The sequence below is a fragment of the Sebastes fasciatus genome, chromosome 6, assembly GCF_043250625.1.
Source record: "Sebastes fasciatus isolate fSebFas1 chromosome 6, fSebFas1.pri, whole genome shotgun sequence".
NCBI classification, from domain to species: domain Eukaryota; kingdom Metazoa; phylum Chordata; class Actinopteri; order Perciformes; family Sebastidae; genus Sebastes; species Sebastes fasciatus.
In genome coordinates this window covers 6728233-6744447 of record NC_133800.1, presented here as the reverse complement: position 1 = coordinate 6744447, position 16215 = coordinate 6728233, and the positions used below count along the sequence as shown (strand labels likewise).

The window sequence follows — 16215 nt, the reverse complement described above, 5'->3', positions numbered from 1 at the left end:
AAAACGAAGCAACTTAGATTGGTGATCCAACTTTTACTTATTTCACATATAAAACACAACCGTATAAAAAATCTGACATTCTGAGTATTAAAAAAAAAAAACATTTAAAAAAATGACAAAAGATTATTCATGTATCCATTATATTTGTTGGTCTGATTGTAAAAGTTTAAGTAACAGTGTGATCAGTTAATTAACTACTTATCTCATTGCTCACTGATATTATGTATTGTACTTCTCCTTTCATACCAATAACGACACATTATGTGAAACTGCACAGAAAACATGAACAATAAAATCTAATTTTAACACTGCGTTTAACAAGTTGTCCGTATGGCACAGCTGGCTTATTCATGTGTAAATATATTAAAGGATAGGTCTGGTGATATTCTATATTTTCTAGGGCTGTCAAAGTTAACGCGAATCGCATATTGAACTAATTTCTTTAACGCATTAACGCAACTTGCGATTTTTAGGTTGTGGCAGGCTCAGTGAACGCTCTACAGTGAAGATACTGGCATTATATGACACTAGAAAACCTAAGGAATCCATTGGTACCAACCATGTCATACTAGCTTGTCGCGAAGGAGGCTAAATAACGCTCCAAACTTGCGCCAAATTTTGTTGAGGTAAAACTGGCATGGCCATTTTCAAAGGGGTCCCTTGACCTCTGACCTCATGATATGTGAATGAAAATGGGTTCTATGGGTACCCACGAGTCTCCCCTTTTCAGACATGCCCACTTTATGATAATCACATGCAGTTTGGGGCAAGTCATAGTCAAGTCAGCACACTGACACACTGACAGCTGTTGTTGCCTGTTGGGCTGCAGTTTGCCATGTTATGATTTGAGCATATTTTTTATGCTAAATGTAGCATCTGTGAGGGTTTCTGGACAAAATGTGTCATTGTTTTGTGTTGTTAATTGATTTCCAATAATAAATATGTACATATATTTGCATAAAGCAAGCATATTTGCCCACTCCCATGTTGATGAGAGTATTAAATACTTGACAAATCTCCCTTTAAGGTACATTTTGAACAGATACAAAATTTGCGATTAATCATCAATTGATTGACAGGCCTAATATTTTTCTTATTGTCAACAAATCCAAAGAAAAGACCAATATCAACAATGAATTGATCCAAATAACAAGTACTGTTTCTGTATCCAAATATCTTCTGTCCCATAGAGCTCTATTGTTGTCCAAAATTAATAAACCAACTGTGTATTAATCCACTGCTGAAAATGATCCTAGACAAATGTGCCATTTACTTCTGTTTGAGTAATGTTTGCTAAAAACTACAGTGCCCAGCTTTTTGGTAAATTATGAACCTTTTTTATTTTTTAAATGAAACTATATATTTGTGACTCGTTTCACGTCCTTGTCAGAAATCAGTGGGCTTCTGTGCCACAGACAGTGTAGAAAAGTCATGAAGCAAGATAAGATAAGATATTCTTTATTAGTCCCGCAGTGGGGAAATTTGCAATTAAAAAAATAAAAAGTATTGAAAGACCTACAGACACGTTTTTTGTCTTGGTCTTTTCATGGGATTTGTTTACAATATAGTCAGTTATAACGTTTTTTCATCCAAAGATTATAATTACATGTTACTGGTTTCTGTGTTCAATCCTTTTATACATCTCCACCTCCAATAAATCCACAACTGAAATGAATGTATTTGAGCTGGTAATGTTTGCTGATTATTATTGTATTCAGTCACTTTTATCTAACATTCTCAAAATTATTGAAATTACAACCACTACTATACAGTATACTATCAAAACATGGGATGCCTGTATCACTGTCAATCAGAGCAGGAGTATGAATAGTAAATGTAGGCTTATAATGAGATTAGACAGATCAGAATTGACCCATACTGTATATAACATATAATCAGCACATTGATCTCCATAAAATGTATTTACATTGTACAACTATTTAGAAAAATAATATGAACGCTACCAGACTGGACCTTGGCCTAGCGCTCCTCTGAGTACCTCTCTGGCAGCGAGTACAGGCCAGGCCTTCCCCAGTAGTCCACAGCTCGGACTCTGTACAGACCGCCGACCTCCTGGTCCACTACGGAACACAACATGGTATATGGTATTATTTCTATGGCTGAAATATAGTTTGAAAGGTGAGGAAAAATCAGGTTTGTTGCTCATTGCCATCACTTAACACTCCTTAAAATAATTGACTGGGAATTCTTACCAGGTGAATAAACATAAGAAGTAAAAATGGTGTCTTGAGTGTTAATTCTGCTGAAGTCCTTGTGGTCCGTGGAGAACTCCACTTCAAATGTCTTAATGCATCTGAAAATACAAAGAAGTTCAAATGCATGAATGAGAGCTTTCTTGTTCCTGGTTTATGCACATTACATATTCACCGCGAATCTGCACATACTTTCACTCCTTTAAATTTTTTTGCAGGGACAAATGCAAAATTAGAGAAATGATTACGTGCACCTACTTGGAATCGACACAGTGGTCTGACCAGACAATCAGGACTTGGCCTTTCGTGATCCTGATGAAGTGTAATCCATTGACCTAATCAAAAGTCAAATGCAGATGAGAGTTCATCTCTTTTGAAATAATAATAAAACTTGAATCATAAACCACTTTTTCACTTTGCGACTGGAAAAAAATCATACAGTCTTGCTTACATTGAAACAGAAACATATGCTCAACTATAAGAGTGACAAACACAAACACAGATGGCACAAGGTAGATTCAACTGATGTACTGTTGAAGATAAATAACATTTATGAGAAGCTTCAAGGTGGACAGTGATGCACAAGCAAACAAGGAGAACAGTCACATTTATATTTAACATTGTTGTCGTGTGTTCAGGGCTATAGTACTCGAGTCCGGTCTCGGTCTCGAGACCACTTTTTTAAGTCTTGCACATGTCTTATTGCAGAACTTGTCAAGTTGTTTCTGGCTGCTCAGTGGGCAAAGAGAGACAGCGGGGAAAACAACCCAGTCGGCAGAAAATTTTTTGGCATTGTACGTTTCTGTAAACAACGGGATATACTGAATGTTGGTGTTTTTTTAACCAAAAATACGTTTCATAAATAATGCTGTGAAATGAGTGGTTAGGTTTTGGCAACAAAACTACTTGGTTATGGTTATGAAAAAGATCATGGTTTGTGTTAAAATGATAACGCAACAATGTAACTTGTCTCGGACTTAATTAAGTTGGACTTGACTATAGCACTGTGTGTGCTGGTACTGACCTGGTCTGGCACTGCTTTGGGCTGGGCACAAACGTGGACGAGGAGGACAGAGGGCACGGACAGTTTGGCTTTCAGAGTCAGAGTGTCCCCTGTTGGAACTTCCCAGGGTCCGTCAACACGAGGGTCCTGACACAATGACACATCATCAGTGGTTAAAAGCATGTCTCACAGCACTTCACAGAGAAGGAAAAGCCGAAATAGATCAAACGAATGAGCTCTACCTTAATGTCAGCAAATAGAATTCAACATATTAATTAAAGCTGCATTGAACAAGATCGTCATCCGTGAATACAACTCGTCTCAAGACAGTGTGAGAGTAGGATATACTGTATAGAGCATCTCATCCAGTTATGAACACTACCAGGATATCTGTGAAATCAAGCACACCTGGCTTACAATCTACCAAACAGCATCCAAAACGTACAGATATATGATCATCAATATATTATTGTATATTAGGGGAAAAAAATATATTGTTTCAGTATTTACACTACTTAATGCTTGTACGGTGTTCACTGTATAAAGGGTACAAATTATGCCCACTATAATACACTATGTCAGCAATTTTACTGCTTGATAGGAAAGTTGGCTTTCTCACTATGGATCATCGGAAAAATAACAATATCACAATAATTCTCAGAGTGGACTGATTAATTGAGAATGAAATAAATAACAACCTAACAATCATTCAATGTAGATTTAATCTAAATTTCAAATAAAAAAGTAAATAAAGTCAGTAAATAATTGCTATTTGGAAGTATTGTTTCGTAGTGATCTAATATATTATGTGCTGCATTAACAGGTACTTTTTTCCCCAAAGGGAGTTACAGAAGCAAAAAGCTTCACATCCAGTATTGTGAAATTACCGTACACAACTTTTGAAAAATTAATAACATATATTGCAAGAAAACAAAATATAGTTATGTTTTAAAGAGGACCTATTATGCTTTTCCCCTTTCCTTTAGTGTATTATATTGTTTTTTTGTGCATATAAAAGGTCTGCTAAGTTACAAAGCCCAAAGTCCACACCAAAGGGAGTTAGGCCCCAATCAGAGAGTGCATTTAGCAGCCTGGGGTGGCTTTTTGTAATTGTTTTTAATGAGAGCGAAGCGTTTTGCACGCTGCTTTTGTGTTGCTGAGCGCCTCATGTTTTTACGCTTTAAGTGCCTCACATTTTTTTACAGGAGCGCCCTGAATTTCTTTCTTCAACTCAGAGTGGAAAAGCGGCCACGGTCATTAGCGTTTTTTTCTCATCGTGATGACTTTACCAGCTGTAGTTACCATGATCTGAACAGAAAACAGCAGGAGGCAAATTAGTGTGGTACTTGAGACTTTGGGAAAGTTGTTTTCATTCATTTAAACTCTACTATTAACTATTAGCGTACAGTTCATGGTTTGGGTTAAGCTTACAGTACGTTAGTGCTCATTTGGTGGTTGCCTTGCAACAATAAAAAAAAAAAAAAAAAGACGCAGCAAACTCCAACAAACGCTCTGTCTGATCGGGCAACAAAAAGGCTGTGCGGTGCGGTCCACCTACAAAACGCGCTCTGTGTGATCAAGGACCAGAGACGCTGCTCCTGAACTGCCTGAAACGCCTTGATTGTGGTGATGTCACCAAGCAACACATTTGCATGATACCTGCCTAGCAGCTAGTTTGGCACGCCCTCAAACAGAGCGTTTCAGACAGAGAGTTTAAAGAGGTGCTGCAGCACAGCCGGTATGAGAAAAATAAAGCGTTTTTTCGTAAAAGCATGTCAACATGTTTTAGTAGAAACCCAAAATACAAGTGTGCACCTGAAAATGCATAATAGGTCCTATTTTATTTTTATAGTATGGTTCAGCCCTTCTGTTTACCTGTACACTCCTGAGGCGTCTGAACTGCTGTGCTGTGGGGTAGTCGGGGCTGCCCATGCTCTGCCACAGCTGGTACGGGTTGGTTACATTGTTGTCAATGTAATATGTGACATACGCAAGATCTGCATAGCAAACAGACAGTTAACAGTATATGGACTGAAATGAAACACTCACTTGCAGAAATAAAGACCTCTTGGATTTTTCTTAAAAACATAAATCACCTTTTCATCTAATATAATACTAAACCCAACAGTATTTTGTTAAGCCTACCCTTCTGTGCAGCCAGTCCTTTCAGTGACATGGTGACATCATCAGTGTTAGTGGAGGTGCTGTTGTCGTCACTGTTGTAGACCAGCACTGCTGCCTGCCAGCTGTCTGAGCCGCCCGGTGCTTCGGGCTTGTGGCTGCTGGCGAGAACTCCCACCGTGCTGTTGTTGGTTCCTGCTGAGCTCAAAACCTGAGCCAGGACCTGGGTCTCTCCTTAAAGTGGAATCACATACAGGAGAGGCCATTGAAATAGGACTGGGGCAGATGAGACAGCAACATCATGGAGACCTGAGCTTTGCTTGTAAAAACGGGCTGCTTTATGAATGAAATCCATTATAACTCAATCATACATTTCCACTGAGGCGCATATTAAAACCCAGAAGGGTCACCTGTTCAGAGTAAAGAGATCGTCACCTAGCAACGCCAGCAGGCCCATGACGGTGAGGACGGGCTTCCTGATCAGCTGGACGTGAGGCGGCTGGGTGTTATTGACCTGGAAGCGGGCGGTCAGCGTGCGCTGGGTGAAGGGGTGCGGGTGGTAGCTGAGGAAGGCATTGTCGTTGCTGAGCAGGGTGTAGTTGATGGTGCTCTTCGGGTCGGCCAGCAGCAGATCCTGGTGCTGGTTTATTACCTGTTGGAGGGAGCAGGACAGAGGACCGGTTATGTATAATTTAACTGGTAGAGTGAAGGTTTAACAAAGGGTAAACCAACAAGGGTAAGATGAACTTTTGCCACTACATTAGGCTAACAGAGTGCTCCAAGCATGACGTAATTGTGTAGGCAAACCAGGAAGTTATCATCGTCCTGGGTTCCCTCGACAAAAACCCAATGGCATTTTTCCATTGGGTTTTGAATTATTGCAGAAAATAAGCTCTGTGGCAAACACACGTTTATGATACTTACACGTTTTGTTCAGCAAGATCATTTTCACAAATGACACACACTTTTATGATTTTTGAACTGTGAATGCAATCGGTAGAAGTAAAAAGCTAACGTTAGGCTATAAACAAACTACACCCCGGTCGCATGAACGCAAGTATACACGAGGATGTAAAGCGGATGAGTCGGCGTGATGACGATTAGTAGTCTCATTCAGACACTTTAGCAACTGCCTTTTTTTAAGACACATAAAGACTCCAAAATTCACCAGTGGGATATTTACTGATGTATTTTATGTCGTACAGCAAAACGTTAAAATCTCTTAAGCTTGTGTTAACCACAGATCTTATTTCAGGCATCCAACTAAAAACCCATTGTGTTGAAGTTTCACTGTCCTGTCATGGTCTAATTTGTTTTGTTCACCCTGTGAAGGATAAAAGTCAGGGTGAAACACTGAACTCCTGCTTTATGCAATGTTTGGCTGATTTGAGTTGACAAATATTTAATAGTTAATAGCAGCCATTAGATAGGTTTTCTCTAAAATTAGCAATTAGCTTCAGCCAATAAGAAACCTCAGTCACTTAGTCAGAAAACATCATTTAAATGACTTCCAGATAGTTAAAGGTAGGGTTAATACTGCTGTATCTACTGATTATGACTTGAACCAAACTGCATGTGATTATCATAAAGTGGGTATGTCTGTAAAGGGGAGACTCGTGGGTACCCATAGAACTCATTTTCACTCACATATCTTGAGGTCAGAGGTCAAGGAACCCCTTTGAAAACGGCCATGCCAATTTTTCCTCACCAAGATTTAGTGTAAATTTGGAGCGTTATTTAGCCTCCTTCACGACAAGCTAGTATGACATGGTTGATACCAATGGATTCCTTAGGTTTCCTATTTTCATATGCTGCCAGTATCTTTATTTTAGCTTTAAAACTGAGCCCGTTGTTTTTCATGTTACTCTCCTCCATCCCTTCAGCTCACCTTCACCACCATCGCAGCGTAGGTCACGTCAGCCCTCCACTCTTGAGGCCTGGACCAGCCCACCAGCGGATCAGCCTCGTCATTGTAGACAGGGAGGCTGCGGAACCGGGGGAAACGCTCCTGGATCTCCCCCACTGTCTGGATCTCCTGCTGGAGGATGGGCAAGGAGTAGCCTCCTCCCTGAGGGACAAAAACAGAAAGTCAGCTTCCAAAAAACATGATTCATATTGCATCAGTTTTAAAATTGAATAAACTAATGGATGCATTAATAAACACAGCTTTACATAACTCAGGAATTATGTATTTCAATAACATCACTATCCTTTTGCTTGTTCTCGAAATGAATATATGACCTAGACCGTGTCACCCTGTAGCAAAAAAATGAATATGACAAATATTTATTATTGTTTAAATATTTGTTCTAGATCTGCTTGAAAGCCCACCTTCTTGTGCAGGGCGATGTAGTCGATCCTGACCCCCGTCTCTCCGGTGAAGTAGTTGGTGCCGTTGTAGCAGTGCTGCAACATGGCCCAGCAGTATGGGGAATGTGGGGGAGAATGACAGGAGTCTCCTGGACCACCAAACCTCAGGAGACTGCTGGCAGCACGCAGACCCTCCGAACAGGCATCATAGTAGTTTAGAAACCCTAAAGAAAAGTTGGTTATATATTTTTTTCTATCATATGTCAGGTAGACAACAGTGATTAATTGACTGCCCATTTTTATTTAAAAGGGATAGTTTGGTTGTTTTGAAGTGGGGTTGTATGAGGAACTTATCCATAGTCAGTGTATTAACTACAGTAGATGACGGTCAGCACACGTTCAGCTTGAAGAATAAGACAGAAGTGCCAGCATGGAAGCAAAGCACTGCACTGCTGTGGACGGGGCCGGCTGCAAAACGTATTTTAGCCACCTAAAAGAAAGTGTACGCTATATTTAAAATATTTTTGCTGCTTTACCCTGCTGTCAGACTCTTGCTCTTTCCGACAGGGAACTGAAGCAGTTTTATCCATCTACTCTCGCCAAAACCACCAGACTCTGTTGAAAAAAAAAATATATATAAAATTTGACCTTGCAGAACACAGTAGTTTCTGGTCTACTGCTGCCTTGATCGGTTAGTTTGTTTGTGCCATTTTGTGACTTTGGTGAATCTGAACTAACGAAAATCATACAATAACACAAACAAACAAACTAACAGATCAAGGCAGTGGTAGACCCGCAACTCCCGTGTTCTGCAAGGTAAAATTACTGCTTATTTTCCTCCCATTGGAGTCTGGTTGCTTTGGCGAGAGCATAGATAACAGCTTCTTCCTGTCAGATACAGACTGCATAGCTGTCTCACTGCAAGGTAAACCGGCGAAAATATTCTAAACATAGCTTACACTGAAACTATACTTAAAAAAAACGTAACTCTTGTCTGCTTCTCGGCGTGCTGATACTGTAGGTAATACAGCGACTATGGATAAGAACCTCATACAACCCCACTTCAATACACCCGAACTATCCCTTTACTGTCAGTATCAGCCTAATATAAAGTATGTGTCTAATCATGGATGTACAGAGCTACAAATAAGCATTTATCAAATGACACATTTTTAGAATAAGTAGTAGGAATATAAGCATATATAAGTAACATTATATCTATGAAAGGAAGTGAGAACAAAATTGATGGGAACAATGGCTCCATTTGGCAACAATTTCCATTTAAAAAATAGCTGAGTTGACATCAAAATGTCATGTAGGACGCATTATCTTTATGCATGTTTACCTTGAACGGACACGGTGACATTATCAAAGTCATGATTGTTGGGCTCATTCCATGTTTCAAAGTTCCACTGAGAGACACTTCCCAGGCCATACCTGTCTGTAATCAAACACAACAGAAATCACATTATGTAGGAGCAGGGTCATACAATGCACATTAAGTTTGTTTTGGTCTACTTATTGTTATAGATTATGTTAAACGGTAACTTTGGTATTTTTCAACCTTTTCCAAGGTTTTTGTGCCTAACTGACTGAGGGAGAGCGCTGTAGACAGCAGCTGCAATGTAATCCTATTGGGGCAAGCCGGCACCGTCATTTACGTGCACTAAAAGTGCTTGTTTTTGCCATGACAGACTCTGATTGTTATTTTAAGCGTCTGACATTATGGAAAGAGTCTCGGTCAAGGAGAAGTCTCGTTCTGATTTCTGGCGAGGTGACGTGTTGCCAGAAGACAATGGTGGAATAGTGGAATACATCCATGGTGGAAACGGGAGTGCCAGCCGGGCAGAGTTTGTTGTGTTGGAGTACAAAAAGCGTAGTTTAGTGTTATCTAAAATATTTTCAATGTCATGGCTGAATATTTAGATGATTTCCACAATGTGGATGAGGTCTTTGAACTCAATAGCTGCCCGTATTTATTTGAGCCAGAGTTTACTGTAGGGATATTCAGATTTCATGAAACTTCTACCTGAGTGGGACTTGGACACAATAACAAACAGACCGGATCAAGAGAAAGGTAAGAAAAAGGTTTCATTTCTCTGTAGGGTGCTTTCCATAATGTTATCAGACACTTCTAATAACAATCTGAGCCTGTCAGTGACAAAAACTATTTTAGTGGACGTAACGTAACGTTGATGCTGCTCACTTGCCCTCGCAGCTCGTGTCGCGGCTGCTAGATACGGCAATATCCCTCAACACTGGTTCAACTTCTGAAATTGTTGTCCCCATTAGTCACTTGGAAAACATGGGAAATAGGTTCCCGGTTGAAAAACACCAAAGTTAATTACTTTTAATCTTTCATAGCTAGCCCCACCCAAGTAGGTTGAAACAACTGTCAATAATCCTTTTTAAACAATTATTTCAAAGCTCAGATTCAGGTTTTTAATTGAATGTGATTACATAGTACGGACTGCGAACAACATATGAAATACAATAGTGACAAAACAATGGCACTCACTTATGTACCTCTTGGCTATGAGATAAACCAGATTTCTCCACTCGACCACTTGTGATTTGTCCTCAAAGTCAGTGAAATAGTTAGAGACGCTGCCCATCAGTTCAAAACCTGAAAACCAGAAGTGCCGGAATTAATTACAGTTCAGATATTTACATCCACATGTCACAACTTTAACAGAGACCAGCAAAATCGCATCTAATCCGTAGGGTTTTTTTTTTTTGTACCTTAATTTTTACACTTATAATTTAACTGTAGTTTGGAATATGCTATTGAAATAGATCTGCTTTGGATTCTTAATGAAAGCATTTGGGACAACGGTGCCTCAATAATATGAATTTAACCACATAATCATAGAACAACCACTGAACAATTTGCTCCAGTAAACACCAACCTGAAACCAGGTGAAAACAGAAAAAAAATTGTGGGATTTATTTGGAAGAAGATGCCTTTAAAAATGCATCACAAATATGTTATGTTTTCTAGCCGGGGGTTGTGGTACAATACCTGGTCGGAGTCCATTAATCCACAAGAGTTCTATCAGCTGGTCCAGTTTAGTGAAGTTGTACTGGGGTTGTCCTCCAACATCCCTACAACAACAAAATCAGACAGTAGTCATTTATTGTAGGGAACTCTCACAAAACCAACAAGTATACTAATTGGTATGTTTTCCTTTCACTTGCTTGTTCACTTACTGTGCAGTGACCAGCTCCAACATCCAGTGTATCCTGACCTGCTGGATCCCTCCATGGGGGACGGAGCCCACATAGGCCAGGTTCAGCTGCTGGTCGATGCTCAGATCAAACTGGTGGGACAGGGTGTGAGGGAGCGGGGGACTAAGCACAAAGAAGAGCCTCCTATTGAACTTTGTGATGCACCAGTAACACAAAAATACATTTATGTCTAATATACCAACTTGTTCATAGACTTAATACAAAAGTGTAGCCCAGTTAGACTTCAGACTGAGTCCTGTGATTTGTCTCTTGAAAGATCTGTACCAATCTCCAATGAAAAACTCAACATTTTAAAAAATGTCTTGGCTTTGTTAAAGATGCTTACTTGGTGCAACATTATTTAATACCTCTCTTTAATTACTGAGGTCTTCTGGTAGATTCGGTATGAAAATAAACCCACATTAATTTATGCAATTCAACAAAATGTCAAATGTCTCTCTGCTTGCTGTCCACCACTGTGTACCTTGCTGGTCTACGTTCATTGAGTAAACAGTTTAGATTTGACCTACCAGAAACCAGTACTTCTCCAGAAGTGTTTAAGATGTCCCTCTGGTCTCCCCACATCAACTGTGATGACATATGAAGTTGTTGAAGTCTCGGTGATGTTAAGAAGTAACGCAAAGACAGACAAGGTTTTCCACTGCATGTCTGCGACCGGACATGGCAACTTTGCATGTCGCGCTAGTTTAAAAACCTATAAAACTAATGTGCAGTTAGCAACCCCAACATGTCTTACACATTGTATATGAATAGATGGAAAAGAGGCCTTTAACATAATTCACTTTAGCAAGACTAAAACACAACAAAACAAATGTGTTTCCACTCCTGTGGCGAGCGGAAGTCGCAGTCAGCTGAGCATGAATACGTTTAATGCGTGCGACCGCGACGGTTGTTGTAGTCTTTTAATACATCCATGGTTGTAGTCCATTAGGGAAGTGGAGTTTGTTTTATAAAAAAGAGCAAATTAAAAGCACAACAAAATCGTGTTTATCCATTTCCATGTTTAAAAAGGCACTAAATTAGAATAAAAAAATAAGTGCATAATTTAATTTAATAACGTGTAATAATAAAAACATCTACGGTTAAATGACATTTTTGGCACACCTATTAACCCAGAATACAATCAACTTAATCAATAAGGCAAGAGTAGAATTGATCTACAGATTTTGCATAATAATATACATACACAGTAACTCAATGTAGTAAATACAGTTCAAGGATACTCTGTGGATTAAACTAGTGTAAATGTGCATGTTGTAGTACTAGAGGATACCAAGTGCCAATATCATAGAGGCAACTTCCCTCTGACTTCCACCATTGGCATCCAGCGGCGAATCGGTGTTGACATCAGTACCACCTGGCTGGGGCTTGATACAGTATGTAGCCATACAGTTTACTTATATAGGAAGATGTGTGGTTTTGATGTCCTTGCAACTAAGTGTTGATATTCCTTCCATTGCACATTTGCTCAAGTAACTACTAAGGTCAAATAATACCCTTTTGGTTCTTCTTGTGATTTAACATTACATAAAAATTAGTCAACTTTGCCACTACAGTATCAATGCAGAAGCTGTAATATTTTAATGCGAGGTAACTACTAGTGTACAATGAAGACAGAAACTAAAAACATTCTACAGCTACAGCCATACAGACCATTTTAAAATAAGCATTAAACAACAAGGAGCTGTTAATGGGACATTTATTTAAAAAAAAAAAAAAAAGTTGGGAGAATCAAGAAGGCATGAAAGGAAAAATTCAGATGTCATTTACAGTTGAACTCAAAGATACTGTTAAACAGCAACAGTTATACACAACCATTTACACAACCTGTACAAATATTTTTTTCCCGAAAATTTGCAATTTAAATTCAAAATAACTTAAATAGGCTTCTATGTAAAAGTGCAAATCCTTACGCGTGGGATGTCTGTGAGTGAGACCTTGGCGACAGAAAGGGTGCTTTGTTGAGTTCACTGGCTATCGGGTGTTTACCTGTAAGGCATCACAAGCACATTTCAACACTCTGAACGTTTACTTGACTCTACTGTCTTGAAGCACGGTCATATATATATATGCTTTTAATGTACAACATCCACGCCTTTTAGTATACGATTGTGTAATTATGATGCCTTACGCTGCATTTCAGCTTTGCTACTGAACACATTTCTTCTGATATATTGTAATGACAATAATATAGTCTCAACTTTTATGATTTGACAGAGAGCCCTTTCTCCATCGAGCATGTCCAGCCCTGAATAAAACCACTAAAAACATTTCAGTCCAGCGTTTGTAGTGTTCTTGGGGTGAAAGTTCGGAAAGTCAGCATTACAGCATAGCAACATTACAGTTACCTGTTTGGTAGTGTTCTAAGTTAGCATTAAAATCACAGTTACCAGAGGCCATTCTATACAGGATGAACCCAGATGCGGTGGGGCAGTAGTAGTCCACAGGTTTCAGGCTTCGACAGTGAGACAGTGTGTGTGTGTGTGTGTATATATAGAGGTGAGGGGGTCGTGATTCTGCACAGTCACAAGGCATGAGACGACAAAGAGTGGCAAACTGTTAATGCTGATACTTGAAAGTGTCTACAAGCATCCTCCTGATTGGTGAGGAGGGGAGGGGGAAAGAACTAACCCACGCACGCTATTGGGCTTTACATGCTTCTGTATTAACATGCAGCCGATGCAAAAAAAATAATAATGTGTATCATCACCACCACGGGTAGGAGAGCATTATACAGCATATCTGCTCATGAAGTACTGGTCACCATGGGTTCTACTGGACAGGAGACTGGAAATGTGTTTGGTAAATAAAAGGTGTTTAGGCAATACAAAGGAGAAAATAACGAGCATCAAGTCCTTGTGTGTGTGTGTGTGTGTGTGTGTGTGTGTGACGTAAATGTAACTACGACTTCTGCTCAGCTCCTGCTGCAGACTGGGGCGTGCTCTCCGGTTTAAGGATCTGGTAGGTGATGAGGTACTCCGGGTAGGCCTGAAGGAAAAATGTAGCCAGACATTAGCCAACATTACACAGCGGAGGTTTAATGTGTTTTTGCTGATGGTATAGCCAAAACAGGATTTAGGGAAAGAAACCTTTCACACGCTGGTTTCTGTGTTTACCTGCTCTCCTCTGTAGATGACGTACTCGGCGTAGGCCAGGCCGTTAACGCTGGGCCGCCCGATCACCGAGTGGTGTCCTGGGGGGGCGTGGGCCATCTTCATAGCACTGAACTGTAGGAAGGACTTCCCCAGGGTCACTCTGCAGAACAGCATCTGCCTGAGAGCGCAGGTGAGAGGAGACTGGTCAGACACATGTGTCCCACATAGAAATTACTTTTACTTTAATAAAGAACAAATAGGTACAAAGTAGTTTTACATTTAGTCTGTTTTGCGGTTCGTTTGGGCAGTTGTGAACGAAGTAATCGTACTCTGGTGCGGACCAAAAAAAAACGGCCCGAGATGGCTTGCAAAAGATGGTCTCGGACCACTTCCAAGCGGAACAAAAAGCAGGCTGCCTGTGCGGGCATTTGTTGAGATGGACACAGGTAAACGACAGATTAACATGAGTGGGAGAGGACGGACATGGACAGAATATGCTAAATTAAGTCCACAAAAACAGTGACGTTTATAAAGTAATTTGAGATAAACTGGCGGAGAAGGGATTCGTGCGCACCGTACAAAAAAAAAACTTCGACAGCAATGTTTCCAAGTCTATGATTCCCTGCATAGAAGTGGCAGCTCTCGAGAAGAAAAAGATAAATTCGGTCCTTCGTACACGCCCCTCAGCAACTTGAAACTGCAGTTAAACTTTGATAGTTACCTGTGGCACAGGTAGCAGGACCTGTCTTTGTGCGTCGGGCAGCCCGTGCCTCCACCAATGCCGTAGACATACTGATTGCTCTTTGAGGAGTTCTCTGCAAAGTAGATCCCTGCTCCAAACATCCCTCCTATGTAAGCGTGACGCTCATCGAAGCCTTTGTGGATGATGGCGTTGATGAACGGGGAACCTGAAGAAAGACAGTGGCAGAATTAGGGGTGTCACGGTTTCGATTCTAAATCGGAAATTGATTGAAATTGGCTTCTGATCTCGACCATAGAAATCAAAAGCAGGGTCAACGATTCTCCACCTCCCGCACACTCTCGTGCGCATGAAGGAAAATACAGCTGTACTCAAGAAATGCAACAGCCACCTCACTCATGGTTTGAACTACAAACCAGCACAAAAATCACATTACCAACATAAGCCTCAATGTTCTGAACAGACACATTACGTAACAAACACTAACAAAAGTAACATTTGCATTTAAGAACATTACACAGCAAACTCAGTCTAGCACTCTGGACTAAGCAGGCATAATGGGAAATTTGGTGGGTTACACGGATACTGATATTGAAAAGATACAGCTTTTCATATTGTAGACTGTTGCAGTCTAATTTTTGAAACACTTTCAATATAAAAAGAGTTCAGTTCTCTTTTAAAGAACAATTTGAAAGTGTAAATGACAGTGGCATAAAGGGGACATAAAACCAATAATATGTTGATCTTTACGAACCAAGACTCCATAATCCAACAATGGCATGTTTAAATCAAAAGTCAAATCAAAAGTCAAATCAAATCGTGGATTTAGAGAATCGTGACACCCCTAGGCAGAATGATATTATATACAGTAAGTGACATGCGATGCTTTACATTATTGCAAATGCATGCCTGACAAATGAAAAACTGACGTTAATAGTAGTCTTTGAAGAACTAAACTCAAAGGAGACAAACAATGCCTGATGCTGACACACGAAGCAAACAGATGGTGTGACGGTGGGTGTGGTTACCGTGAAACAACATCCGCTCATTGTGATGGTTGTGGTTCTCATCTGCGATCTCCTTCTGGCGGTGTGTGTAACGTTCCCTCAGCTTCTTATTTACCACCTTCTGAATCTGTGGGGAACAATAATGACACATATCAAACAAGATGTTGGGAGTCGCCAAGAATTAAATGTTGACTCGCATCAGGTCAGATTGCTGTTATGTTCCTATTAGGGCTGTCAGTCAATTAAAATATTTAATCGCGATTAATGGCATGATTGTCCATAGTTAATTACAAATTAATCACACGTTTTGTATCTGTTCAAAATGTATCTTAAAGGGAGATTTGTCAAGTATTTAATACTCTTATCAACATGGGAGTGGGCAAATATGCTGCTTTATGCAAATGTATGTATATATTTATTATTGTAAATCAATTAACACAAAACAACGTTAAATATTGTCCAGAAACCCTCACAGGTACTGCATTTAGCATAAAAAATATGCTCAAATCATAACAGG

General features: G+C 39.9%; 2 protein-coding genes across 4 annotated transcripts in view; both read right to left on the bottom strand.

The window, feature by feature from the left end:
* LOC141768878 (poly [ADP-ribose] polymerase tankyrase-1-like) overlaps nt 1-16215 on the bottom strand; it is a 106722-nt gene that overhangs the window by 73133 nt on the left and 17374 nt on the right. For 2 of the 3 annotated variants that reach the window (XM_074637344.1, XM_074637347.1), the window contains 4 exons: nt 15720-15825; nt 14713-14899; nt 14013-14169; nt 12579-13884 (listed from right to left, as the gene is read on the bottom strand). In XM_074637344.1, coding sequence (XP_074493445.1) covers nt 13798-13884; nt 14013-14169; nt 14713-14899; nt 15720-15825 — 537 coding nt within the window. In that variant the 3' untranslated portion in view covers nt 12579-13797. Of the gene's footprint in view, nt 1-12578; nt 13885-14012; nt 14170-14712; nt 14900-15719; nt 15826-16215 lie in introns of those variants that run through there. The other variant, XM_074637345.1, reaches the window with a different exon arrangement.
* idua (alpha-L-iduronidase) lies at nt 14-11758 on the bottom strand. Its single transcript, XM_074637339.1, has 14 exons — nt 11406-11758; nt 10858-10998; nt 10670-10752; nt 10166-10273; nt 8993-9088; nt 7669-7871; nt 7226-7405; nt 5773-5989; nt 5362-5571; nt 5092-5213; nt 3238-3363; nt 2472-2548; nt 2214-2314; nt 14-2081 (listed from the first exon to the last, which is right to left on the bottom strand). The coding sequence occupies exons 1-14, from the start codon at nt 11540-11542 to the stop codon at nt 1981-1983; spliced, it is 1902 nt and encodes a 633-aa protein (XP_074493440.1). The 5' UTR covers nt 11543-11758; the 3' UTR covers nt 14-1980.